Here is a 27,841-nt window from a genome sequence, read left to right on the forward strand (position 1 = left end):
TATGAAAGTGTAAAGTCGTGTTATGTGTAGGCAGATTGAAGGGACCGTGTTGTGCAGTTTCAGCTCTTGGAAAGCTTCTTAAATTATTGATCCATAATTCAAACGGGCATTCCTGGAGAGTATGTTGGTATGTCCCGCATGCACGTGTATCAACACCACAGCCAACGCAGCGCTGCGCCTTCATATAGCCTAAAAATCCAAGGCTGCTGTTAATATTAGCTTTAGAAGAGTAATTCAGGTTGACTCTAGGTTAAGTTATTGAAGGTTTTGTGTTGCCAGAGTTCAGACTATCAGAAGAAGAAGAGCTGTGGGAGGTTAACCAAAATGTGCACATGCTAATGAAAATCAAAAAGTTGAACGTTATTTTCTGTGGCTTTAATTTTTCAGCCCGCCAACACATCTCATTGAGCGTGTCTCTCCCTCAGCAGAGGTTTAAGTGTTTCTGTCTGCTTGTTTTCATCTTTTTTTCTTCTTCTTGTATCGTGGTTTCAGTCGGCAGCACATTTCTCAGGAGCTCTGAGTCACTCCTCTGCAGCTCACAGGCTTTCTCTGCCCCGAAGACACGCAGACCGCCAGCCAACGCACGCCGCCAGGCTTCAGGGACTCCACACCCGCGCCCTCTGACCCTGGCGCTGCAGAGCTCCACCCACCCTCCACCCAGCATCACCTGATCTATACTCTCTGTAACTGCAGGCTAAAACCAGAGCAGGCACGAAGATGAAGGTGAGGATTTAGCATCACGGGCACAGGGAGGCAGAGGAGGAGAGAGAGGGGGAGGGAGATAGTTTAGGAGGGAGGGAAAGAGAGGGAGGAGGAGAAGGGAGAGGGGGAGGGAGGTAAAAGTCTCCCAGTCTCTGCTGATTCCATGGCTGAAGAGTTCTGAACGTCCTCTAACATTAATGTAAACACAAAAACTGCAGCAGGAGCTTCATGAATGGGTTTCTATGACCCAGCAGCTGCATGCAAGCCTAACATCACCAGTCTAACGCTAAGCATCAGATGGAGTGGAGTCTACAGTGTCATGTTTTGTGGTGAAACTACGGTGTCTGTTAACTATTTCACATCTTCGGTGGAGCCAGCGTTCATCAGCAGCTGCTGATTAAACTGCTGATTTGAACCCCATGAGGGAAACCCTGCACACGGAGTCCCTCTTTCTCTGACACTTTACCAATGAGAAAGAGGACTGGACTACGAATCCCTGCTTCATTAATCCTGAAGCAAAACACTGCTGCTGCTGGAAAAGCTCCACCTCCTCCACCCCAGCCTCCTCCTTTATAGACTAAAGATTCACCTCCTCCACCCCAGCCTCCTCCTTTATAGACTAAAGCTCCACCTCCTCCACCCCAGCCTCCTCCTTAATAGACTAAAGCTCCACCTCCTCCACCCCAGCCTCCTCCTTTATAGACTAAAGCTCCACCTCCTCCACCCCAGCCTCCTCCTTTATAGACTAAAGCTCCACCTCCTCCACCCCAGCCTCCTCCTTCATAGACTAAAGCTCCACCTCCTCCACCCCAGCCTCCTCCTTTATAGACTAAAGCTCCACCTCCTCCACCCCAGCCTCCTCCTTTATAGACTAAAGCTCCACCTCCTCCACCCCAGCCTCCTCCTTAATAGACTAAAGCTCCACCTCCTCCACCCCAGCCTCCTCCTTTATAGACTAAAGATTCACCTCCTCCACCCCAGCCTCCTCCTTTATAGACTAAAGCTCCACCTCCTCCACCCCAGCCTCCTCCTTAATAGACTAAAGCTCCACCTCCTCCAGCCCAGCCTCCTCCTTTATAGACTAAAGCTTCACCTCCTCCACCCCAGCCTCCTCCTTTATAGACTAAAGCTCCACCTCCTCCACCCCAGCCTCCTCCTTTATAGACTAAAGCTTCACCTCCTCCACCCCAGCCTCCTCCTTTATAGACTAAAGCTTCACCTCCTCCACCCCAGCCTCCCCCTTTATAGACTAAAGCTCCACCTCCTCCACCCAGCCTCATACTTATTGACTAAAGCTCCACATCCTCCACTCCAGCCTCCTCATTATAGACTAAAGCTCCACCTCCTCCACCCCAGCCTCCTCCTTTATAGACTAAAGCTCCACCTCCTCCACCCCAGCCTCCTCCTTTATAGACTAAAGCTCCACCTCCTCCACCCCAGCCTCCTCCTTTATAGACTAAAGCTCCACCTCCTCCACCCCAGCCTCCTCCTTAATAGACTAAAGCTCCACCTCCTCCACCCCAGCCTCCTCCTTTATAGACTAAAGCTTCACCTCCTCCACCCCAGCCTCCTCCTTTATAGACTAAAGCTCCACCTCCTTCACCCCAGCCTCCTCCTTTATAGCAGAAAGCTTGTTGCACCCTCATATTCAGATTCATGCTACTATGGGTTTTGATCTTATTTTATTATATTAATGTGCATTGTCATGAATATATCTATATTAAGGTTTCTAACCATGCACTTCCTGGAAAATCCGCTGACTAACCCAGGGAGCACCTTTAGAGCAGAGTCTCCTCTACCAACTAAAACTGTAGACCCATTCAGCAACAAAATAGTTGAAAATTTGACTAGAAGGAAGACACAAGGAAAATGAGGGGGTAGAGGAATACTACGAGAGAAACAGGAAGAACAGGAGGAAGAAAAATAGGAGAAAAACAGAAAATGAAGGAGAAAGAAGAAGAGGAGACGGTTCGTTCAAGGTGAAGCAGCTCATCAATCTGTGTGGGAGCAAAGACTGATAGTGTCGACTTATTGATCCCAGCACAGCTCTGTGGATGTACTCCTCAATTCACCAATACAATGTCAAACACACTTTCCAATCATGACAAAATACCCACAATGCCTCAGCACAACCTTAACCTTAACAAGCTGTTTGCAGCGAGTCTTAAAATCAGTCTTTTCTGCAGACTAGAAAACACTTTCTTTCTCCATAGAGAGGAACTTTTAGTTGTTTCCAAAGCAACCAAATATTTGGATCAGGAAGTTTCACGACCTCCAGATTTATTTCCTCGATCTCAGCCCAGAGATTCACAACTCATCATCCTGATGAAGTATAGAAATGCAACCATGGTAAAAGGTCTTTGACTTTTCAGCAAACACAGGTGTTAGCATCCTGTTCAGTTTCATTTATCAGCTGTTAGTGAGGTTCACTGACCAGGTCTAGTCCAGACTCTGATTGGCTTTGTCGTAATGAAAGCAAAGTGAGGAAGAATCAGGGGATGTGAAAAGAAAAGGAAGGATGGGTCGTCTAAACATAGGAACCATATTGATTGATTTTAAACAAAAATTCATGAATTAAACTTGTTTTAAAGATTCTCAAAGTTTAAAACAGTGAACCTGCCCTCAAACTCCACCTCTCAGTGCAGACAGATCAGGTTGGTATCGATCCATATCTTTGTGTTTTTACCAGTGAATCTCTCTGTTACTCCTCATATTCAGCAGCTGGTAAAAAGGTCAAAGCTGAAACTGTTTTTATACCTCAGAATCAAACCCTGTCTTTCATTTGAGTCCAAAAACAGGATGTTTGCTGCCACATTTATGTCTGCGGACGTTTTATAAATGCACACCTTGGCTCAGAGGCTGCATGACTGAACTCTGAGGTTCATCACTAACTTTAGGTTTTAGGAACACGCCTGTAGAGGGCACATGAGGGGGCTCAGGCTGTAGATGTGTAGGATGTAAACTACAAACATGGAGACGCTCCAGGAGGTTATTTAGATCAGTGGTTCTCAACCTTGGGGTCGGTACCCCCATGGGGGTCGCGAGACATGTAGATGGGGTCTCCAGATAACCTAAAAATACTAAGAATATTTTAAAAATTACAATGTTGACTAACTGTCTTTTTTCCTTTTCATCATTTTTTTCCACCAATTTTACCACATTTTTACCATTTAACATCTATTTTTATCCATTTTAAACTCTTTCCACTTTTTTCTGCCCATTTTTGCCACTTCTTTACCAGTTCTTGCTACTTAAGCTTAATGTTGCCTCTACTGACCCATTATTGCCTCTATTAACCCATTTTAAACACTTTTCAGCCCAATTTTCCCATTTTAACCACATTTCACCATTTCATATGCCCATTTTGCTAGCCGAACCAGCTTCTGCCAATATCTGCCTGTTTTTCCTTTCTCAGTTAACCATTTTTATCCAATTTATATCAATTTTTCACCCTATTTCACAAAATTTCACCCATTTTTGCCAATTTTTTACCCATTATATACAGTGCTTAACAAATGTATTAGACCACCCTAACCCTAACCAAAGTAAGGTTTATGCCACAGCTGCCCTACTAACAGTAGTGGTAATTACCAAAATCACGTTTTATATTTCTGCAATGGTTAATACACCAATATGTAGAAGCTCTTTAACCCAAAGGATATTTTTAATGCTAAAATATAATTATAATTGTTATCCATGAATTTTCAAATTTACTGATTTACAAAAAAACTGAAAAAATAGTAAAGCACATCAATATTTCTTGATTAACCCTCAGGCATCTGTAGGGACATTTCTGTCTGTTTGGGCTAAATTTTCCTCTTTGTCTGCTCACCATTTCGGCTGTGTTAGTGCACATGGTCTAATTATTTGCATTAAAAATTCTTTCAAGGCAAATGTTTGAATTAAAATTTCAATTGCTCTAACAGGTCAAGGGAACACTGTGAAACAAATTTACTACCCTTTAAAGCCATTAAGGACAAAAATGTCCACTTCCAAAAAACTGCTTTAAAAACTGGACAGATTCATATTTTTTCTGATTTTTTTGCAGAAATCGCTTAAACAACTTCAGCTGTGCTCAAAACTGCCAAACATTCAATCATTTTTGAGGATTTTAACCCTTTAAATGCCAGTTTGATTATTTAAAGTCAATGTTGTTTTACATGAAAAAAAGTGAAATCTTCCTTTAAGCAAATGTTGGATGGCTGGGGCGTTATTTCTAAATCCAGCTTGGACATGTCTATCATTAGCCCAAATATTGACTTTCATGCATTTTTAGTTTTTGTGTAGCATCTGATTTAAAATTCACTAACTTTTAGAGTCATTAAGGACAAAAATGTCCACTTCCTAAAAAGGCAATAAAAATAGTATACATTCATATTTTTTTCTGCTTTTTTTGGTCAAATCTTTTGATCAACTTCAGTTCTAATGAAAACACTCAATTATTTAATAATTTTCAGGATTTTAACCCTTTAAATGTCAGTTTGATTACAGGATGGTCATATTTTTTCTTAAAAAACACACAAAACATGAACTATTTTCCAGATAACTAATGTTGGGGGGGTGGGGGTGTTTTTTTAAATCAGTCCTGGGTATGTCAAACATTGATGCATTTTTAGCTTTTGGGTAGCATCAGATTTAAGATGTACAACCCTTTGGAGTCACTTGATATTCTCAATGACTTGAAAGGGTAGTAAATTTTAAATCAGATGCTACACAAAAACTAAAAATGCATCAAAGTCAGGATTTTGGCTAATTTTTAACATGTCCAAGCTGGATTTAAAAATAACACCCCAGCCTTCCAACATTTGGTTAAAGGAAGATTTCATATTTTTTCACTTTTTTTAAAGAAAAAGAACATCGACTTTAAGTAATCAAATTGGCATTTAAAGGGTTAAATCCTCAAAATGATTGAATGTTTGGTAGATTGAGCACAGCTGAAGTTGTTTGAGAGATTTATGCAAAAAAAGCAGACAAAAAGATCAGTCTGTGAAGTTTTTATAGCAGTTTTTTTGGAAGTGGACGTTTTTGTCCTTAATGGCTTTAAAGGGGAGTAAATGAAACTGATGCCTGAGGGTTAATATGTCAAATTATAGAAATTTACTGCCATTCCTGAAGAGAAAAATGAGTTTTAGTGGTTGAATGTTATGCTTGATTCATTTCTGACTTCTCAGAGAAGCCCAGTGAGCCGGCTCAAATTTGGGTGAATTCAGTTTGAAATTCCTCATTCCTGTTCAAAATGATAAAACGTGGAGAGCTCACTCAAAATGGAAGAGCCGCATTAAAGCACTTCATGATGCTGGATGGTCTCTGAGACCGATATGACAGCTGGTCTAATACATTTGTTAAGCTCTGTATGTTCACATATCAAACACTGATTCATACCTCAGAAAACTGTTCCAGTCTCAGCTGGTTTTGGGGCTGTTTTATAGCTGTGGTTATCATGAAGTGTGATAAACTGTTTGTGGATCATCTAATGGATTAGGAACCTCTCCATCATAGTTTGATAATGGGGGGCCCCAAACAGCATCTTGTATAGGGCCTCCACAAAGCTCGAAATGGCCCTGGTCCCCAGTTCAAGTCCTGATCGGACCATTTCTGGACTTTGGCCTGGTAGCCGGAGAGGTGCCGAAAGTGCCCTTGAGCAAGGTACTGAATCCCCAACAGCTCACGGCAGCACTTCAGCGAGAGCAGCAAGGCCATCCCTCTGATATCTCTCCATTATTGGTCGTTTCCACCAAGTGGTCCGGCTCAGTTCAGTGCGGTACGGCACGCATTTTTTTGCCTTTCCATAGAACAAAAGTTGGAAAGGGTCCCAAAACCCGACCAGTACCGTCCCACTTTTCGGCACCCTTCCATAGGGGTGCCAATCTTACCTATCTGTACCAAAAAGGTGGAGCTACACACAACAATAGGGGCTGCACTGACCTCACGTCAGCGCGTGACTCAGCGGCTCGCCTCTGGGCTGCAAACACAGAAGTCTGCACTGTGAGGAGCAGGCGAAAATGGGAGAAAAACGGACTAATATCTGCCTAAATGGGAAATATTTGGACTCGACAGAGATCCAAACTGTTTCCTAGTCTGTGGATATTGGTATCTGGCCACAAATCAAGTTTCCTGATGTTTATCTGGATGATTTTAACCCCTTAAGGCATGAAAACACAAATGATAGCCAGAAAATTCTAATTTTTGGAAATGAAATGTTTATATCACTTTCAACTGAAATCCAAAAAAATCCAGATTACCATAACATTTATCATATATATTTTTTGTATCTCATTTGATACATTAGGTGTTTTTGGTAACTGATAATCCACTTGATGGCATTTTTATCATTTTTCGATTGTATTCAGAAGTTTTTTTTAGTAATTTATTGATCATATTGATTAGATAGAGGTATCATAAAAGTATGTACCAAATTTGGAACAACAGGCTTTAAGGGGTTAAGAACACAAAGCAGAGCCCAAAGGCTCACATCAGCCTGATCCATCCGCAATGGATGAGAAACTACATTAATGTTTACGTTTTGTGAATACGAAGCCTTAGAACCGTTCATTCTCATCTGTAACTAGTTATTAATCTACGTCTTACGTTAGGTAACCTGTGAAAACAATGCTCTGTGGTTGTTGGACATGTTTGTAAAACTTCAGGCTGCAGACTGTTTTACAACGAGATCAGCGCACCCCGGATTTCTGACTTAATCTAGTTTGATTTTAACACCAGCTGAACTTTTACTTTATTTTTAATGTGGCAAATTCTCACAGTACAGCTCTAAACTTTCATATTTTGTGGTATAAATTGTTCTAGACTAGATATATTCACATATTAATGTAGCGTTACGAGTCAAACTGGCTCTGTACACGTATTCCATCAGCTGAGGATCTGTACTGACAGCGGTTAACATCATTAAGATGTAGTTATTTTTTTAAAAGCACTTTCAGCTGAAATAAAGCTGTTTACTGCTTATTTCATACTGATTTCTGTCACTCATCCTTTCTATAACTCTGCAGCTGGACCAGCAGACTGACTGTGACTTCACATTCATCGCCTTTACACCCCGCCCACCAAGCGAGGGCACGGGTGTCTGTGGAAACGCAAACTATTTTGGGGTTTAGTGTACCGAACCATACCAAACCGAACTGAATCAAAAGGACACCCTGATGGAAACACGGCTGTAGTGTGTGTATGGGGATCCTGTTTGTGCATGTTTGCATGTTTGCATCCGCGACCCACTTTTGGGTCCTGACCCACTAGTTGAGAACCACTGTTTTGGAGGCTTGTCTAACAAAGCAAATTCAAGACTAAGGACTGGACTGAGACTGGAGTCAGTGGATCGAGAACCACCACAAGGATGGGTCCAGGACATGGACTACAAATGTCATTACTAAATGAAACAGGAGCCCCGACCAAGCACAGAGAGATAACTGAACAGATTTAACGTAAGATCAACATTTCTGCATCATAGATCCTTTTTTTAATCGTGATATTCTAACATTTAGAGATGGTGGATTTTTTATTTGTCTAGTTGTTTCTGTAGTTGTTCCTTCAAAAATCAATGCACTAGGAAGAATCTGCTCATTTTTTGTCTTTCTGGAATTCAAAATTTGTTGAAATGCATTTTTTAAAATCATAACAGACATAACTGATAAACAGGAAAAACTCTGCCATTATCCAGAAGGACCATTCTGCCCTGACCCCCCTCATCCTAACTCTGAGGTCCTGTGTGGACAGGCACACTGGGAAGTTTTCAGGGGCAGTCTGTCCTGAAACTTTCTAGAAATGTTGAGGCGTGTAAGTGTGGAAAAAGCTCTGAGGAACCAGTTAATCTGTAGAAAGTTAGAAAGTCAGCGCTGTGACGCAGCCAAACTGCAGCTCGGATTCCCGCTGAGCCGACAGATGTGATGTATTTATTTAGTAATTAGCATTAAGTCATGGAAGGCTTTTAATATCACAGCCACATGTCTTTCCCCCCAAATCTGCCACAGCACAATGACAAATTAATTTGTATATGTTTATCCCTGCAGATTAGTCAGATTAGCCGGGACTGTGATGGAGGAAATTAAATTAATGAAAAATATTCAACCATTTCTAACCGTATTTCACAGTTTTTGCAGCGTGAGTCATCTCTGCCACGTCTGAACCTGACCAGATTGAAATTCTGACTCCTCAGCTCCTCTGCTCAGGGCTCACACAGCGCAGACAGGACATGTTGTTTACAGTAAGGCAATGACCTGAATCAAACCGGGTTCAACCATAATCTGCTGCACACACCAATATTTGTCAGTTTTACTAAATGGGATTAAGTGAAGCAGAAACGAACCCCCTCTGCACACCAGCACAGGTAAAGTCATATTCAGCATCTCCTGCCAGCAGCTGCTCCCCCTCTCTGCTCAATGAAATCAATGATTGGTGGAGTTAGATTAAAAATATCATGAAATAAAACAGCTGGGGAACATTAACAAGCCACACATCCATCAGTGGATTTCATCACATTAGGATTTTCTCTGGACTCATTTGATTTGAAGAGACACACATGAAGATTGTTACTCCAACGATTTTGCACAATAGACACAGAAATGATTTAAAGTTAACAGGTTAGCTCCTGCAGGATTCTGTTAACTTAGTAACAGGCTTAGCTGGCAGACCCACACTGTTAACTTAGTAACCGGCTTAGCTGGCAGACCCACACTGTTAACTTAGTAACAGGCTTAGCTGGCAGACCCACACTGTTAACTTAGTAACAGGCTTAGCTGGCAGAACCACACTGTTAACTTAGTAACAGGCTTAGCTGGCAGAACCACACTGTTAACTTAGTAACCGGCTTAGCTGGCAGACCCACACTGTTAACTTAGTAACAGGCTTAGCTGGCAGACCCACACTGTTAACTTAGTAACAGGCTTAGCTGGCAGACCCACACTGTTAACTTAGTAACCGGCTTAGCTGGCAGACCCACACTGTTAACTTAGTAACCAGCTTAGCTGGCAGACCCACACTGTTAACTTAGTAACAGGCTTAGCTGGCAGACCTACACTGTTAACTTAGTAACAGGCTTAGCTGGCAGACCCACACTGTTAACTTAGTAACAGGCTTAGCTGGCAGACCCACACTGTTAACTTAGTAACCGGCTTAGCTGGCAGACCCACACTGTTAACTTAGTAACAGGCTTAGCTGGCAGACCCACACTGTTAACTTAGTAACAGGCTTAGCTGGCAGACCCACACTGTTAACTTAGTAACTAGCTTAGCTGGCAGACCCACACTGTTAACTTAGTAACCGGCTTAGCTGGCAGACCCACACTGTTAACTTAGTAACCAGCTTAGCTGGCAGACCCACACTGTTAACTTAGTAACCAGCTTAGCTGGCAGACCCACACTGTTAACTTAGTAACTAGCTTAGCTGGCAGACCCACACTGTTAACTTAGTAACAGGCTGGCAGACCCACACTGTTAACTTAGTAACCAGCTTAGCTGGCAGACCCACACTGTTAACTTAGTAACCAGCTTAGCTGGCAGACCCACACTGTTAACTTAGTAACTAGCTTAGCTGGCAGACCCACACTGTTAACTTAGTAACCGGCTTAGCTGGCAGACCCACACTGTTAACTTAGTAACAGGCTTAGCTGGCAGACCCACACTGTTAACTTAGTAACCAGCTTAGCTGGCAGACCCACACTGTTAACTTAGTAACCGGCTTAGCTGGCAGACCCACACTGTTAACTTAGTAACAGGCTTAGCTGGCAGACCCACACTGTTAACTTAGTAACAGGCTTAGCTGGCAGAACCACACTGTTAACTTAGTAACTAGCTTAGCTGGCAGAACCACACTGTTAACTTAGTAACTAGCTTAGCTGGCAGACCCACACTGTTAACTTAGTAACCGGCTTAGCTGGCAGACCCACACTGTTAACTTAGTAACCAGCTTAGCTGGCAGACCCACACTGTTAACTTAGTAACTAGCTTAGCTGGCAGACCCACACTGTTAACTTAGTAACCGGCTTAGCTGGCAGACCCACACTGTTAACTTAGTAACCAGCTTAGCTGGCAGACCCACACTGTTAACTTAGTAACTAGCTTAGCTGGCAGACCCACACTGTTAACTTAGTAACTAGCTTAGCTGGCAGACCCACACTGTTAACTTAGTAACTAGCTTAGCTGGCAGACCCACACTGTTAACTTAGTAACTAGCTTAGCTGGCAGACCCACACTGTTAACTTAGTAACTAGCTTAGCTGGCAGACCTACACTGGTCTGTTGTAGACCGCCATGAAGGCTGTAAAGAAGACAGAGAACTTCCCCCTGTAGTCCATGTATGAGGGGTCTGTTCTGCACAGCCACTTTAATCTCATGAAATATGAAATACGTTAATTTTACAATCAACATGTATGTTTAATGCATGTTTGTGTTCATTAGTATGTGTTTCTTTTTTGGTTTTTGATACTCTGTGTGATATGTAACATCAAAATAATCAAAATATCAAAATAATGTTATATAACACATCAAAAGTACCAAATCATAACATGACGTGATGTGAAGTTATGATCTGATCTTTTACCTAACAGAACATGATATAATGTAAAGTGACGTAATGTAAAGTGATGTGATGTGATGTCCCTTGACATAACATACTGTAACATAACAACATAATGACAAACTCTAGGATTGTGGGTAGTGTAGTTCTTTTCCTGTGAATAAGCCATGTTTTTCCCTCATACGAGGTTCTCCTCTCCATGTTTATGAGATGACTTTCCAAAAGTAATTCCTCTAGAATCCAGAGTGCATGCTCCTGAGCCAAAGCTCTGGGGTTCAGTCAGACTTTAAACGCCACACTTGCAGTGTTTTCTGTTGCAGCAGTGCTGCATTCAGAGCGTGCACATGTCCTCTACCTGCTATTAAAACCCCGCTGTGCTGCAGCCCCTGGTGTAACGCCATCATTTAACATGATGTCAAGGACACTGTTTCATGTTCTTGAGAAGTTCTTACACTTATTCCTGAGTGACTCCATCAAACAACACATGCACGGGATGGTTAAGCAGAGTTTGACTCCCCATGCAGGAGTAAATATGCCGACGCTTGCCAACAAACGCCTGGCTCAGGTGCAGATCAGGGGTTCTGGTTCTCTCAGTCAGCCTTCCTTTAAGGTTTCTCCGTTATTACCCTGATGAATATTTCAGCTCTTTTCACTAAATTACAACAAAAGATAAACAATCATCTTCTCTCAAAAATGTAAGATGTAGCCATGATTTCAATGCATCAGTAAAAGTACAGGACGTGAAATGTGGACAAAAACGTACCTGAAGAGCTCCTGTGTTACTGCGTCCACAGCGGCTTCAGACAGAGAGAGAACAACAGCATTCATGTTATAACCTCATACATTAAGGAAGACAACATTAGCACATATAACCTCAATGTGGGCTTCAGATTAATATTAGAATATTATTAAAGCCTTCACAGTCGCTGGCTAAATGCTCAGACCCAGCGCTGGCTGGTCAAAGACTAAACAAAACTGCAAGATATAAAATTAGCGAGCTGCAATATCCTAGCAATAAGTATGGATTTAAAATCTGCATCTTTGAGGAAAAAAGGAGGATCTTTGGTTGACTGTCAGTCAAATCCCAGGGTATCCGCGTTACTTTCTCTGAATATTGACTGATTTAAAAGTGTGGGAATACAGAGACAGGCTCATACCTCTGACTCCTTTGGATCTTGTGCGATGGCGTTTTTTAACCACATTCACCTCCATCTGTAGAGGAAACACAAGTCAGTAGTCTGAGAGAAAACACTGGTGCAGATCCACTAAAGCAGTGCTTCCCAAAGTGTGAGCCAAGGCCCACTGGTGGACCCAAGAGTTAGTCTGGGGGGGCCGTGAATGGTCTTTACCGAAAACTACAAATTAAAGAAATGTATAAAAGTAAACAGCATTTGAAATGATCGTAAACTAAATTATTTTATCCTTAGACTCCCTTTGTGACTCTCTGTCACCTTTACATCATCTATTTTTTCTTATGTATACAACTGGTGTCATGGTTTAACTGGTAATGGATTGACTGGTGACACATGGTTAAACGTTCTATTAAACCACCGGCTTCCCCAGTTAGAAAACATCATCAGTGTCTGCTGAGATTTTAAAGACACTTGGAAGAGTTTGCTGGGATACTAAGAATGTTTGTAGCAGGGGTGTCAAACTCAAGGCCCGGGGGCCGAATCCGGCCAGTGGAACAGTTAAATACGGCCCACAAGATGATCTGATATTTCTGTTCTAACTGTCCCATCAGTCTGAGGTCTGCAGATTTCCTCAGGTATAAAAATGTGACCTTATCCTGATGATTTAAGATTTCTTTGTCAAGTCATAAAATCTGAAAACGAAAGGAGTAAAAATATTTAGATAAGAAGTCAGGAATATGGGGGGAAAAAATGTGTTTTGATTTTATATTTTCAACTTTGCATCTCACAACTAGGACTCAAACTTAGGATTCTGACTTTTTTATTTCATACTTTGAGCATTTAAACTCATAATTTTGACTTCTTATGTAATATTTTGAGATTTTAGATTCATAATTTAAAATTTTAAGTGATATTTTGACCTTCTTAACTAATTATTTTGTAATTTATCTCATATTTTCAACTCCCTACTCTGACTTCATAATCCTGTAGTTTGACCTGTTAGACTCACAATTTAAAATTTTGAATCATATTTTAAATTTTAATTTCAAGATCACAAATTGTATTTCATGTTTTGACCTTTTAAACTCATAATTTTGACTTTCTTTCTAATATATTTGCCTTTAAAAACATTATTTTTCAATTTCAGTTTCATGTTTTGATCTTTTTGAACTAATAAATTTACATTTCTCAGATTGTGAGCCTTTAAACTTATCTTTTTCACTTTTTTAACCTCAAAATCATTTATCATTGGTGCAGAGTTTTTTATATATATTTTATTACTGGTGAGAAGAGGTTGACAGTTTCTGGTTAAACGTGGACCCTCTTAGGCCCTCAGGTTAGCCCTGAATCCAGAATCCGGCCCCTGCCATGATTGAGTTTGACACCCCTGGTTTATAGAGGTGAATACAGAAGAAAAAAGAAGCATTGACCCTGCAAATGCCTGATTAAAATATATAACAGCGGCTCATGAATTGTACTTCCTGAGCCCATCCACACGTTGCAAGTAATGCTAATGTAAGCCAAGCATTTGCATTTAAATTCCCTGTTTATGAAACAAAATAAATGAAAGGTATATATTTGAATATTGTGTTTAGGATGTTTGGTGACCTCAGGTTTCACATCGTGCTGCAGAACTCTGAAGTTTGGGCTGCACTAAATAACAGCACGGCTTTTTGCCTGTTTTTGAGCTGTGAAAATGGAAAAAAGGACTTCCTCAGATCCACAGAGCACGTGCAAAGGAAATCCATACTAACTGCATACAAAATGCATGCAAACTGCTCAGCCGAGTAAACAGCCCCCCGTCCCATTTACATGTATGTAAATGAGGAGCAGGAGTACTCAAAATTCAGAGCTCTGCTCATGCAAATCAGCCTCTAATTCAGCACCTGATCCACCAAGGCCAGCGCTGATACACCGAATAAAAGCAGGTATTTTTTTTTTATTTAAGGTGTTTTTACCTGTTTATTTAAAATTCTTTAGAAAGGCTGAGATGACGGAGAGATTGTCAATAAGCATGGTGCGAGGGTGAAATAAACACAACACTGGTCCTAAAATAATTAGATTTTTTTGTGGTTAATTGTGATTAATCTCACCCTTTTGTTGCATCCTTAAGTTAAATTGGTAGATATTGCAATATTCAAACCCATTTATGCATGCTTTTATTTTTTCAAACTTTCTAACCATGCTTCCTGTTCAAAAATAAAACCACAAAGAAAATCCCTTCAAACATTCAGTGGAAAAATAATCAGTAACCAAAAAGCTTGGGGCATGGTAGAAACGTATTCATGACACAGCTGCATCACTGAAACATGGTAGAATGACTTATTCTGGCAGAAACAGTGGCGTTTACCTGCTGAGAGGTGGGCGTAGCGCTGGTCATGGAGCTGAAGAGTCTTTGCACCAAACAGAATTTCAGAGGCCGTCTTCAAGAGTCATGATCTGCACAAACAGACACAATAAAAGTTAGTGTTGTAAAAGTCTCAGAAATAATCAGACCCAGAAGTTAACAGCTTAACTTTCCATTAGTATGACGACGAGGATGACGCAAACACACAACTCGGAATTCCACAAGTCTGAGGCCAATTTGATGAGCCGTTCTGTGAACATCAGGAATGATGCAGTTTCTGCCCCTCTCTACTCCGGTGACTGTGTAAAGGCACCTGAATGCACAGGTCGGAGGTCAGGGCTGTTTTATTTTGCTGCACTGCTCCCTCTTTTCTGCTGAGTTGGCTGAGAGGATGGACCAGCTTTTCATTCATCCTATAAACTCAATCATGTTACTAATAATATCAGGACAAGGTCAAGGTTCACTGCTGGGGGGGGTGTGGCTCACCTGTTTGTGTTACAGACCGGCCAGAGGAGTAAATTCAGTGAGATGTAACCCAGAGCAGTGACTGGCTGATTAGCTGTATGTCTGACCCACAATTTCCACATACAATGTCTGCACCATGCTCGGCAGAGCAGCCTCGCCCACTGGAAGCGAGTTCAGAACGCTGCGCCGCTCAGCAGACAGAGATCACGGAGATCTGCAAGTTCACACAGGAATAGTATGCCAACAGTGGACAATACTACCTTTTGGAGGCTAATTTATCATCCAATCAGGAATGAGTCCATGATGTTATTGCTTCCTCCACTGGGTGAGTACTTTAGGAAGTTAAAAGGTTAATGTTTGCTGAAAGGATCTGTGGTTTGATGTTAAATCCTTTGGCTAAATGTCCTCATAAGTTAACTTTTCCTCATCCGTTGTAGCTCTGTGACCCTCTGACCTCTCGGTGACCCGTTGCTCTTGCTGCAGGATGAGACGTAATGTTGATATAGTGATGATTTATGATCAGGAGTCCATGCATTGTGTTTTATTTTGAAAGAACAAGATACTCTACACCACTGATCATCAACTGGAGGCCAGGGGACCAAATCAGGGCTGCCACAGCTTCCCACCTGGCCCCCAGAAGATTATTAAACTCAGAAAATGTGTAAAAGTATTTACAGTGTTGTTTCATTTTCAAATATCCTTACAGCTTTTGAAGGAACCCCAAAATTAAGCTAGATTAAAATATTTTTTTCTAGATTGGTTTGATGCTTGAACATTTTTATGAAAGTCCCTCATCAGCCATTATAAGTAAAAAGATGCATGACAAATTCATCAGTCTGTTCTTGATTAAAGCTGCTGGTTACCAGTATAGACCTACCACTGCAGGTGCTTTGAGAATATTTTTCCTTGCCTGTCTCATGTGTGCCGTTTGGCCAATCAGGATTTGACATTCTTGACTCAAACCAAAGATGACAGCTCTAAACTATGTGGTTGAAATATCTTAATCGCCCCCCTTGTGGCTGGCTGCAGTATAGGCAAGAGGGGCTGAGTTCACTGCTAGTGGCTACAACAAGGTAAGGAAATAATAAACATTTACATTTTCTTATTTGCTCATTTAACAGTCGAGACCCCACAAAGTCTACCAAGAAAAACCTGGCCCTTGTTCAAATTCAGTTGGTGATCCCTGCTCTACTTCCTGTTTGGAGCTCTCTGATCGGGATTGACGCAGCTTTGCAGCAGCCAGCGCTGAAATTAGACCTGCGTAGGCGTGCACGCGTACCTCCGGCGAAGCATAGCAGAGTGGTGCTCCAGGGACACGCCGGTGCCGGACTGGAGCGCGGGCAGTGGAACCGCTCTAAAAGACTAGAGAGGGAACGATTAGCTCCGCAGTACGATTCGCCAGCTGATCGCAGCGTGCTCACTGTAAGTGGATTTAGCGATGAGGTCAGAGGAAACTTTGGTGTTAAATGTGTTACTGGACTGAAGTCTATTTGGTTGGACACCGCTCCAGCTGAAAGCAGAGCACAGTAACATTCACACATTACCAGACTACATAACCTCAGAGGCCATGGTTAGAGCCATTAATTCATGTGAAAAGATTATGTTTTTGCACCTGTCTGCCTCACAACTCTTCTACCTTTGGCATCCACAGGTGTCCTGATTGGTCAGATCTGTGCTCAGCTGGAGCAAAACTGTGGAAAAATCTAACATGGTTCAAAAAACAGCAGCAGGGATTTCTCACGGTGAAAATACGTCGCTGATGGGAAGGTTTAATGTGAATTATTCTAACTAATAAAACTCATCTGGTGTGCAAATGTCTCAATAAAAACCAGCACGCTCTGGTCACAGCATGAACCAGGAGGTCCACTTTTAACAGCTTTTCTCCCACTTTATGCTAAATTCATCTATGAAACAAAAACAAGGGTTTACTAATGAGTCATGGTTCTTATGGAGTGTGGTCAGGGAACAGTCAGTCCAAACATGGAGCACCTCTGTTCAGCTGTGAATGTCTAGTGGGGCCATGCTGTTACAGGGCGGGGTGACAGGGGGATGTGGTGATGCTTTAGAGCAGTGACCCCCAAAATAAAGGTTCCAGAGACCGGGGACCCCACTTGAAGGTGGTTGAACAGTCATGAACAAGAACAGTCATGTTCAGACAAGGCCGTCCATTGGGGGGACAAATGGGAGAGCTTTCTGGGGCCCAGCCAAACTGGAGGCCCATGGAGGTCAGCAAAACCATGGTCCAGTATAAAGTTAAGCTGTGGTATCCATATTTTATATGACCTAAAAAAAACCCCACTCTTATCAAAGATACAAATCTCTTTTTCATTCATTTGTGTAGTGAATAGCCTTCTTAAAAATGTAAATTCTTTTTTGTTAAAAACAGAATTAAAATGGGTTAAGATTGCTAAAATGGGTTAATAATGGCAAAAAATGGTGGGAAAGGTGGTGAAATTGGATTTTGACAGTAGCAGAAATGGCTAAGAAAAAATTAGATAAAATTAGATAAATGTGGCAAAAATGTGCACAAATAGTGGTAAAAGGGGATTTAAAGTGGTTGGAATGGCTTTAAATTGGCAAAAATGGGAGGACATTTGGTGAAATGGGATGAAAAACATGAAATAAACCTGCAAAAAATGGTTAAGGGACACATATAAATAGGCAGAAATTGACAAATGTGGGTTAAACTGGCAAAAATGGGCATTTCAAACAGTGAAATGTGGATAAAATGGGAAAAATGGGAATTAAAAGTGGTTAATGGTGGCTATAATCAGTCAACATTAGGTGTGTCAAAAACAGGCAGAAAAATGGTGGCAATGCTTTAACATACACAAAGTTGATTTTGAGTCACAAAATTGTGTTAAAATTGGCACAAAAGTCGGGAAAAAAAGTGACTCAATTGGTTAAATTTTGGAAAAATTTGGGTAAAGTGGCCAAAATGTAACTTTAAAAATATTCTTTTTTTTAAAGGCATCTGGAGACCCCCTTGCAGTGTCTCACAACCCCCAAGGGGGTCCTGACCCCAGGGTTGAGAACCACTGCTTTAGAGGGAGAGGGAGAATAATAATAATAATAATCATGGTCCATGATACAGCAACAGAACAGCAGCCTCCTGGCACAACTCTGAACAAGTATGAAGCGTCTCCATGACAACGTAAACATGTCCTGTCTGTCATGGCTGTCCTGGCTGGAAAGTCACTTTTGCGTGAATATTCTGTGTATTGCACTTTTAACCCTGACTTTCTCTCTTCTTTTGAACATCTGCTGCTTAAAATGATTGAAAGGACATTTCAGCAGCAGAAGGACTCGTTCAGAACGCCATCTACTTTTCACATCCATGTTATTATTCAGACAGACAGAGCTCTATTGAAATATTCAAACATTAATTCTGAAATATTTTAGTGAATGACCCAAAACAAGGTCAGAAGTATAAAACAGCCTTTAATAGAGCTGGATGGAAAATTCCTTTAGAGGTGATTCATCTTCTTACTACAGCAGGTGTCACCGTAGAAGGTACAGGGCCGTTCATTCATTCATCTGTGTCATGGTGAGTAAAAAACCAAGAGTTAAAGACCAGTAAACACCAACCTGAAGCAAAGATTTACAGCTAAACCAGCGTTACCCAACCCTGCTCAACCAGAGCCAAAGAGACGAAAATACCTCTGCAAGAGCCACGATCTAGGTAGGGAAAAGTGGCAAAAAAAAAGCAGGACAAAAGTCACAGTAAAAATACATTAAAAGTGGCAAAAAAGGTGAAAGTGGCAGTAAAAATACGTTAAAAGTGGCGGTAAAGGTGAAAGTGGCAGTAAAAATGCGTTAAAAGTGGTGGAAAAGGTGAAAGTGGCAGTAAAAATATGTTAACAGTGGCAAAAAAGGTGAAAGTGGCAGTAAAAATACATTAAAAGTGGCGGAAAAGGTGAAAGTGGCAGTAGAAAAAAGGTTAAAAGTGGCAAAAAGGTAAAAGTGGCAGTTAAAATACGTTAAAAGTGGCAAAAAAGGTAAAAGTGGCAGTAAAAATACATTAAAAGTGGTGACAAAGGTGGAAGTGGCAGTAGAAAAAAGGTTAAAAGTGGCAAACAAGGTGAAAGTGGCAGTAAAAATAAGTTAAAAGTGGTGAAAAGGTGAAACTGGCAGTAAAAATAAGTTAAAATTGGTTAAAATGGGCAGAAATGGGCAAAAATGAGTGAAAAGTGATAAAAAAAAAGATGAAAGTGGCAGTAAAAATAGGGTAAAAGTGGCAAAAAAGGGCCATAAAGCATCAAAAATTGGCCAAAAATGGAGAGGAAAAGTAGCAAAAACTGGTGAAAAATTACAAAACTGGGGAGAAAAAGTAGAAAAATGGGCAGAAGCAGGCAAAAATTGGTGAGAGGAGATTTTAAAAAATGAAAAAAAATGGTCAAAAGCGGCAAAAACACAGTGAAAAATCAGTAAAAAGTGAGTAAATTGGCAAAAAGCTGTAAATAGGTGGCAAAAATAGGAAAAAATGGGGCATTTAATGGCAAAAGGCAGCTTATATGAGCAAAAAGGGATGAAAATAGGAAAAAAGGGGGTAAAGCAAATAGCAAAAAGCAGGATAAAAGTGATAAAACTGCTAAAAGCAGCAAAAAAAAGTAGCAAAAATGGGTGAAAATTTGCAAAATTGGGGAGAAAAATAGGAAAAATGGGCAAAAACAGTCAAAAATGGGTGAGAGGAGAAAAAAATGAGTTACAGGGGATAAAATTGGTCAAAAGCGGCAAAAACAGCAAAACATCAGTGAAAAATTACTAAAACAGGCAAAAAAGCAACATAAGGGTAACAAAAGCTCTAAAAAGGTGGCAAAAATGGGGAAAATATGGCATTTAATGGCAAAAGCTTATGTGGGTGAAAAGGGACAGAAAATGGAAATAGAAGGTAAAAAAATCAAGTAGCAAAAAGCAGGACAAAAGTGGCAAAAACAGGCTAAAAGCCCCAAAAATGGATTAAAGGTGGCCAAATAAAGCCTCTGTACAAGCGTGGGAAACTAACTGATTAATGTGACTGGTAACGGATCATTTCTGAGGTCAAAGTTCCTTTTTTAAGGTTTTCTGGGGAATAATATTTCAGATTCAGATATAAAAGGGCCACATGCAGGTCCAGAGCCACAGGTTGAGAACATCTGCTCTAAACTCTGCTTCTCTGCAGAGCTCCATCATAAACTCATTATCCTGCACCTTAATGCTGCTCTTATATTTATTTCATGTTTTAATTATTTCTACTTTTGTTTTCAGACTTTTTAATTAGCATCTAAATGTTTAATGTTATATTCCTGCTCTAATGTTTTTAATCTTATGTTTTCAGGGGAACGCCATGGCTGAAACAAAAACTCCTCTAATCTGGTAAAGGTTTAAAATGCTCTTTGTGGAAACCTGATAAAACATTCAACAGACCGAATCAGCAAAGTCTCCGATTCTGGGTCGTTCCTGGGTGAATGTGACGACTCTGACAAGGTGTTTGATCACAGCAGCGAGCAGGAAACTACAGCTGTGGGTGTGCTTCTGTTCGCTGAGGCTCATGGGTAATGTAGTTTCTGAAGACGGCTTAAGACTGATGGACGCTGCACTTAGCTTTCCATGCTAACTCGCTACTGTACGGATCATTATCTCCACCTCTTTCATGTTAAAGGACTGAGATAGATCACATCAGAACTACAGCAACAATTCCAAAAAAGTTGGGACGTGGAAAAAAATGTAAATAAAAACAGAAGTCAATGACATTCAGACCTCATAAATCCAGATCTGATTCAGATCTGTGGTTTTCTGTTTTTTTGGTCAGATTCTTTGATCAACCTCAGTTCTAATCAAAAGAATTTATTATTGAATAATTTTCAGGATTTTAACCCTTTAAATGCCAGTTTGATTACAGGATGCTCATATTTTTTCTAAAAACTCACAAAACAGTAATTATTTTCCACATAACTAATGTTGGGGGGGGTGAGGGGTGTTTTTTTAAATCAGTCCTGGGTGTGTCAAACATTAGCCAAAATACTGACTCTGATGCATTATTAGTTTTTGTGAAGCGTCCGATTTAAAATTTACAACCCTTTCGAGTCATTAAGGACAACAACGTCCCATTGACTCCCATTCAAACCACATTTTTTTAACTCAGCCATTGCATGATAGAATCATTCATTCTGTAATGTTGTGGTTTCATTTTTGAGAAAAATAGTCAAATTTGTCATTTTTAATTTTCACCACTAAAATCAGCCTTTTCCCCATTATAGACCTATGCATGAAAACCCTGTAAATTCATTAGTGTTTGTGCTTGTGTTATTGAGCTGATTAGCCATAGGAAAATAACGACTGTTCTGTGGGGTTTGTTGGCATTTAAAGGGTTAAAATCCAGAAAACTATTCAACATTTGATTGTTGATTGTTTTGATCAGAACTGAAGTTGTTTAAAAGATTTGACCAAAAAAAGCAGAAAAAATATGAATGTATACAATTTTTATTGCTGTTTTTGGAAGTGGACGTTTTTGTCCTTAATGGCTTTAAAGGGTAGTAAATTTGTTTCACAGTGTTCCCTTGACCTATAAGAGAAACTGAAATTTAAATTTGAAAATTTGCCTAGAAAGAAACTTTGTTGCATAAATGAGACCATATGGACTAACACAGCCAACATGGCGAGCAGAGAAAGAGGACAAATTTTGCCCAAATGGACAAAAATGTCCCTAGAGATGCCTGAGGGTTAAAATGCGTCATGAGACCCTTTGGCATTCTTTAATTTTTATATTTCAGTAAGTACGGCATCAATAATGACGCAAAGTCATGTGAAAAGACTGAAAACAGGAGCGATGGAAGAGCACAACCATGATGACAACTGTTGGCACCCATGCAGGACTCTGGTTTGCCATCGTCATTTTTTGTTGTCAATGCAACACTAAAGCCAAAACCGTCTGCTTTTTTTCTCAGAATTCTGAAAAATGCACAATCTGGCTTTCAGCTGCAGTAATTACAGCAGCAGAAAATGCTGTAGGGGTTGTTTCAATGCAAACAGCAACATAAAAGAGGGAGAGACAAGAGTGAAACAACAGTCAGATGATGAAGACGCGGACACGGCGGCCCTCCGACGCTGCGCTCTCTCCGGCTGCACTGCAGCTCTGGGGGGGGGTTTGCAACGTTAATATAAATGTAAATTCTGGACAGCCTCGCCTGAACTCTCAGCCTACTCCCATTATGGTGCCACAGCGTACCGAGGCCGGGTGCATCTGAGGCCGCCACTCCACTGAGCGTGCTCCAACGCACCCTACATCTAGCACAGTCCTCCTCCCTCCCTCCCTCCACCCTGAAGAGCTCAGCCGAGGAAAAAAAACCCTCCGCCTCCCTGGAAACTATACGACTGAGTGGGCTGCACACTTAATGGATGTGTGTGTGGTTGTGTGCTGCAGTGTGTGCACACACGTGTGTGTGTTTGTGTGTGGACAGTTCTGACCTCAGCGTGTCTGTGCATTCATGAATGTTTCCATAGGCTCTGTCCTTGTTCTGCCTCTGTGCTCTTCTCTCTGTGAGGACTACACAGTCCAGGACTATCAGGACAAAATCAGGGTTTTTCTCAGTGAAGGGGGTCTTTGTGTGAGGACAGATGGTTGAATGGACATTAGAGGAGCAGGGGTTCATGGAGTCAGGTTTGGTTCATCATAATAAAAGAACATAAAGTCCTGAATTTATCATTGGAGGTTTTTCTCATGTATTACTTATGACTGGCATGTACGGCTTACAGTTTGTTCCTTCTAGAGTTATCTAGAACTTCCTGTGATAGTTGGTGCAGCCTGTGGTGAAAACAGGGATAAAAAGAGAACAAAAAAGTGCACAATAAAAGGCAAAGCAGAAAAGCTCGAATGAAATGTTAAAAATGCTAAATAAAATATGTGCATTCAAGAGAAATGCATCATATTTAGGGTATATCTAGAGACCATGTCACATCATTGGAAGTAAAGAATTGGTGCAGCAGCTCATATAAATAGAAAGGTGATGTTGTAAAGAAGCCTGAGCAGAGCACTTCCGTGCACACCTGGAGTCGGTGTTTTCCCTCTGACACGTTCTTCTTAGTGGATTTTGTTGCTCCAGGTGCTTAAATATTGGACAAATTTAGTCTATTCATGAACCAGCCCCTTAAAAACACACGACTGGCAGCGTAGTCATGTAACAGGCAGCCTGGATGTCACCATATCGCCATTTTTAAAGGGTGGAGCAGAAGTCCCTGGTATTTTATTTTACTCAATCCAGTGTTAATTTTGGCAGCTATTTTTAATTTTAGTCTTAGTTTTAGTCTTAAAATGAAATGCATTTTAGTTTTAGTCACATTTTCGTCATTTTATATCCTTTTTAGTTTTAGTCAAGTTTTAGTCCAAAAAAGTCCTCACATTTTGGTCTTTACTTTTAATCCAAGCATTTTTTCTCTTGTCTAAATCTGGTACTAAATCATGGTAGTGTGTTCTCTGCCAAACCTGGGGTCCCTGCTTTCTAAAGCTGAGAGGCAGAATAAATACAGATGGATTATTTTTGACACCCACGGTGGAGAAATATCACAGATTTTTAACGTCCAACGAAAACTACATTTCATTTTAGTCTAGTTTTAATCATCTTGATGAAAACTAAACTTAGATTTTTCCTGTACACACTGCCATGTATGCGTCCATCCATGATGGTTTCTAGCCATGTGTTCCCTGGAAAGTCAAACAGCTGCTGACTAACCCAGGTAGCTTCTTTAGAGCAGAGCCTTCTCTGCAGAATTCAACTCTAGCTTATATCCATTCTGCAATGAAATGTTAAAATGTATGAGTGTTCCTGACTGAATGTAGGTTATGATGTTGATTTATTGCTTGAATTTGTTTAAAAAAATGCACAAGTTGTGTAATCTAATAATAATTACATATTAAATCGCAATACAGGGGGAAAAATCGCAATTGGATTATTTTTGCAAATCGTTCAGCTCTACTAATAACTAAGAAAACCCAAATAAAAACACACTTGTTCATTCTCAAGGGCCCTTCCCTACTGAGGGTCCGGGTAATCAGAACCCTTTTTTCCCCCGTGCTAGCCCGTGCTCCAACTGCACGAGACTGCAGCTTTAGACTTTAAAATATACAGAAATGTTTTTATTTGTTTTGACATAAATATTTACAGCACACACCAGGTCAGGGGGTTGACCCTTCATTAACTGTAATCAAGGAAAAAAGCTCAATTAATCATGATTTTATTTTTCACCATAATCATTCAGCCCTATGCTGTCTCGCCCTCTCTCTCTCTCTCTCGCTCGCCCAGTCTCTGTGCTCTTGTATGTGGCAGCTTTAAGATTAAGGTGTCCTACATGCACTAGAGAGTTCTTGTGCATGTGATGAAATTTAATCCTGGCGGCGCCACTGATCAACACAACACGCCCGTTAACGCTCAAACACGTGTGGTCATTATGACATCCAAAATCACTTATTATGGTTAAAAACTGTCATTTCTTTAGGACTGAGACAGCCTAACCTGAATCCTCATGGTGAAAAAATAAAAGCATCCAGAGTGTGAGTGTCACAGCGTCCTATATGGCTGGATTGGCGCTGTGTGGAGAGGAGCTTCCTGCTGTTTAGTATTCAGGCCGACACTCTGCCTGTCTGCTACACTATGATGCAGAGCTCCATACTCAGACACTCACAGGCACGGAGACGAAATAGCACAGAGGGTTCACCCTCTCTGCCGTGGAAGTATAGAAACGTACACTCTGTTCTTACGGGGTTTTTATCGCTTTTATATGGAGCAGTAGGCTGCAGCGCCCCCTGTGTGTCACAGCCAATACCACCTCTCCTCTGACACTGACCTTTATCTTTAAGTCATAAAATACATGCAAAGTAGATGAAAACATCAGAAATGTTCACTAAAGAGTGCACTAAAGATAGGATAGCTGCAGTAATGAGCTAACCTGACAATTAAATGCTAACAGCATAAGTGCTGCTGCTATGGTAACCAGTTTAACTTCAGCATGGGTTAGAAATGATGCTTGGAGCCTTTGTGAACATACTGAGCATCTACGGGTCTCTGAAACCTGTTTTTTACCTGCAATTACACACCAATGTTCATCTTTAACTTTGTCTCTGCTGCAGGTTGACTCATTAGATCAGTGGTTCTCAACCTTTTCAGCCCGTACCCCCCAAAATGGGTGCCAGAGACCGGGGACCCCCACTGGACCTGAAGGTGGTTGAACAGCCATGAACATTCAAGAATAGTCATGTTCAGACAAGGCCGTCCATAAGGGGGATACATGGGAGAGCTTTCTGGGACCCAGCCAAACTGGGGGCCAGCAAAATCATGGTGTGATACCCATATTTAATATTCAACCTGAATAATAATCAAAGAAACAAATCTCTTCATTCATTCATGTGTGTAGTAAAAAGCCTTCTTAAAAATGTAAATCCTTTTTGTTAAAAAAAAACAAAAAACAAAACTACACCAAAATGATTTAAAAATGGCTAAAATGAGTTAATAATGGCAAAAAATAGTGGACAGGGTGGTGAAGTTGGATCTTAAAAGTAGCAGAAATGGGTTAAAGTGGCAAAAATTGGCATAAATAGTGGTAATAGGGAGTTCAAATGTAGCTATATTGCTTTAAATTGACAAAAATGGGTGGAAATTTGAGAAATGAAAAAATGAAAAAATGAAATGAAAAATTAATATAAACTGGCAAAAAAAAATGGGTGAACTGAGAAAGGAAAAATAGGCAGACATTGGCAGAAATTCGTTAAACTAGCAAAAATAGGCATATCAAATGGTGAAATGTGGTTAAAATGGGAAAAATTGGGTGTAAAAATGGGTTAATAGTGGCAATGATGGGTCAGCAGAGGCAACATTAAGCTTAAGGGGCAAGAACTGGTTCAGAAGTGGCAAAAACAGGCAGAAAAAAGTGGTGGAAAGAGCTTAAAACTGACAAAAATAGGTGTTAAATGGTAAAAATGTGGTGAAATTGGTGGGGAAGATGATGTAAAGGGAAAAAAAAGACAAAGTTAGTGTGAAGTGGCAACAGTGTAATTTTCAAAATATTCTTAGTTTTTTAGGGCACCTGGAGACCCTATCTATGTGTCTCACGACCCCCATGGGGGTCCAGACCCCCAGGTTAAGAACCACTGCACTAGTGGATAGCAAGTGTAGTTATGCAAGTGCACGCCATGGAGAGCTGCAAAAACCTACACCAAAGGTCAACAAGGTCAAAGGTAGTATGCTTTCAGGTCGTCCATCTGGTCCTACTTTGTCTGGTCAGGATCATCCAGAAGGGGGCGATAGAGGGAAAGGGTCCAGCCCTACGGAGGGGCCCGTGGAGGTCAACAAAAGAATTAGTGCTTTAAGGGAATGATGAGAAAAAAACTCACCATTAATTGTTGCTCTGGGCCACAAACTACACCATATGGACAAAAGTGTTTGTCCACATCTGTTAATGATTGAACTCAGGTGTTCCAGTCAGACCCACAGGTGTCTAAAATCCTCACCCGTCCATGCAGTCTCAGACATCTGTGATGCTAAACGGGTCGTTCTGAAGAGCTCAGAGACTCCAGTGTGGTTCTGTGATGATGCCACCTCTGACATAAGATGGTCCGCCCTGGATATTCCACAGTCAGCTGTCAGTGATGTTATTAGAGAGTGGAAGAGTTTAGGAACAACAGCAGCTCAGCCATGAAGAGGAAGACCAGGTAAAATCACAGAGTGGGGTCAAATAGGTCTCCAAGTCTGCTGATTCCATCGCTGAAGAGTTCTGAACTTCCTCTGGCATTAATGTAAACACTAAACCTGCAGCAGGAGCTTCATGGATGGGTTTCCATGGCAACGGCTGCATGCAAGCCTCACATCACCAAGTGCAATGCCATACATCAGATGGAGAGGAGAAAAGAACACCGACACTGGACTGCTGAGTGACCAATCATCTCTGTTTACAGTCAGGTGGTGAGTCTGGGTGTGGAGGATGCTGGGAGAAAGTTACCTGTCTGACTGTAAAGTTTGGTGGAGGAGGGAAAATGGTATGGGGCTGGTTTTCAGGGTCTGGTCTAGACCCCTTACCTCCAGAGAAGGCCAATCTTAACCCCTGTGCCCTTCTCAAATTTACCACCCTCTGGACACTGTCGAGGCAAAAATGTACATGTTAAAAAAACTGTCATCAAATCAGCAAACATCAATATTTTTTTCTACTTTTTTTTCATAAATCTCTTTAACAACTTCAGACCTGCTCAAATCTACCAAACATTCAATCATTTTCAAGATTTTAACCCTTTAAATACCAGTTTGATTATTTGACATATCTTGTTTTTCACTACAAAAAATGCAAAAAGTGAATTAATTCCATATAATAAATAATAGAAATACGGGGCTTTGGTGCTGATGAGAGTCTTGGATGGGTCAAAGATTGGCAACAAAACTGATTTTATTGCATTAGTATTTTTTTTAACTTTAACATTAGGACACCCTCTGGACACCTTCCAGGCAAAAATGTACACATACAGGAAACTACCATTAAATCAGCACACATCAATATTTTTTTCTACTTTTTTTCATAAATCTCTTTAACAACTTCAGACCTGCTCAAAACTACAAAAAAAAAAAATCAATAATTCTCATAATTTTAACCTTTTTAATGCCAGTTTGATTATTTGAAATGTTTCATTTTTTACTTCAAAAAGTGAATTAATT

The 27,841-nt window shown here is 40.8% G+C and overlaps 1 protein-coding gene across 1 annotated transcript in view; it reads right to left on the minus strand.

The window, feature by feature from the left end:
- The window catches only part of myt1la (myelin transcription factor 1-like, a), a 155,530-nt gene that overhangs the window by 95,407 nt on the left and 32,282 nt on the right, over positions 1 to 27,841 (minus strand). The window contains exons 2-4 of the mRNA XM_041804476.1: positions 14,709 to 14,797; positions 12,383 to 12,437; positions 11,989 to 12,022 (exon numbers count right to left, since the gene is read on the minus strand). Of these exons, the coding sequence (XP_041660410.1) occupies positions 11,989 to 12,022; positions 12,383 to 12,437; positions 14,709 to 14,738 (119 nt within the window). The 5' untranslated portion in view covers positions 14,739 to 14,797. The remainder of the gene's footprint in view (positions 1 to 11,988; positions 12,023 to 12,382; positions 12,438 to 14,708; positions 14,798 to 27,841) is intronic.

This window comes from Cheilinus undulatus, linkage group 14 (assembly GCF_018320785.1).
Source record: "Cheilinus undulatus linkage group 14, ASM1832078v1, whole genome shotgun sequence".
NCBI lineage: Eukaryota > Metazoa > Chordata > Actinopteri > Labriformes > Labridae > Cheilinus > Cheilinus undulatus.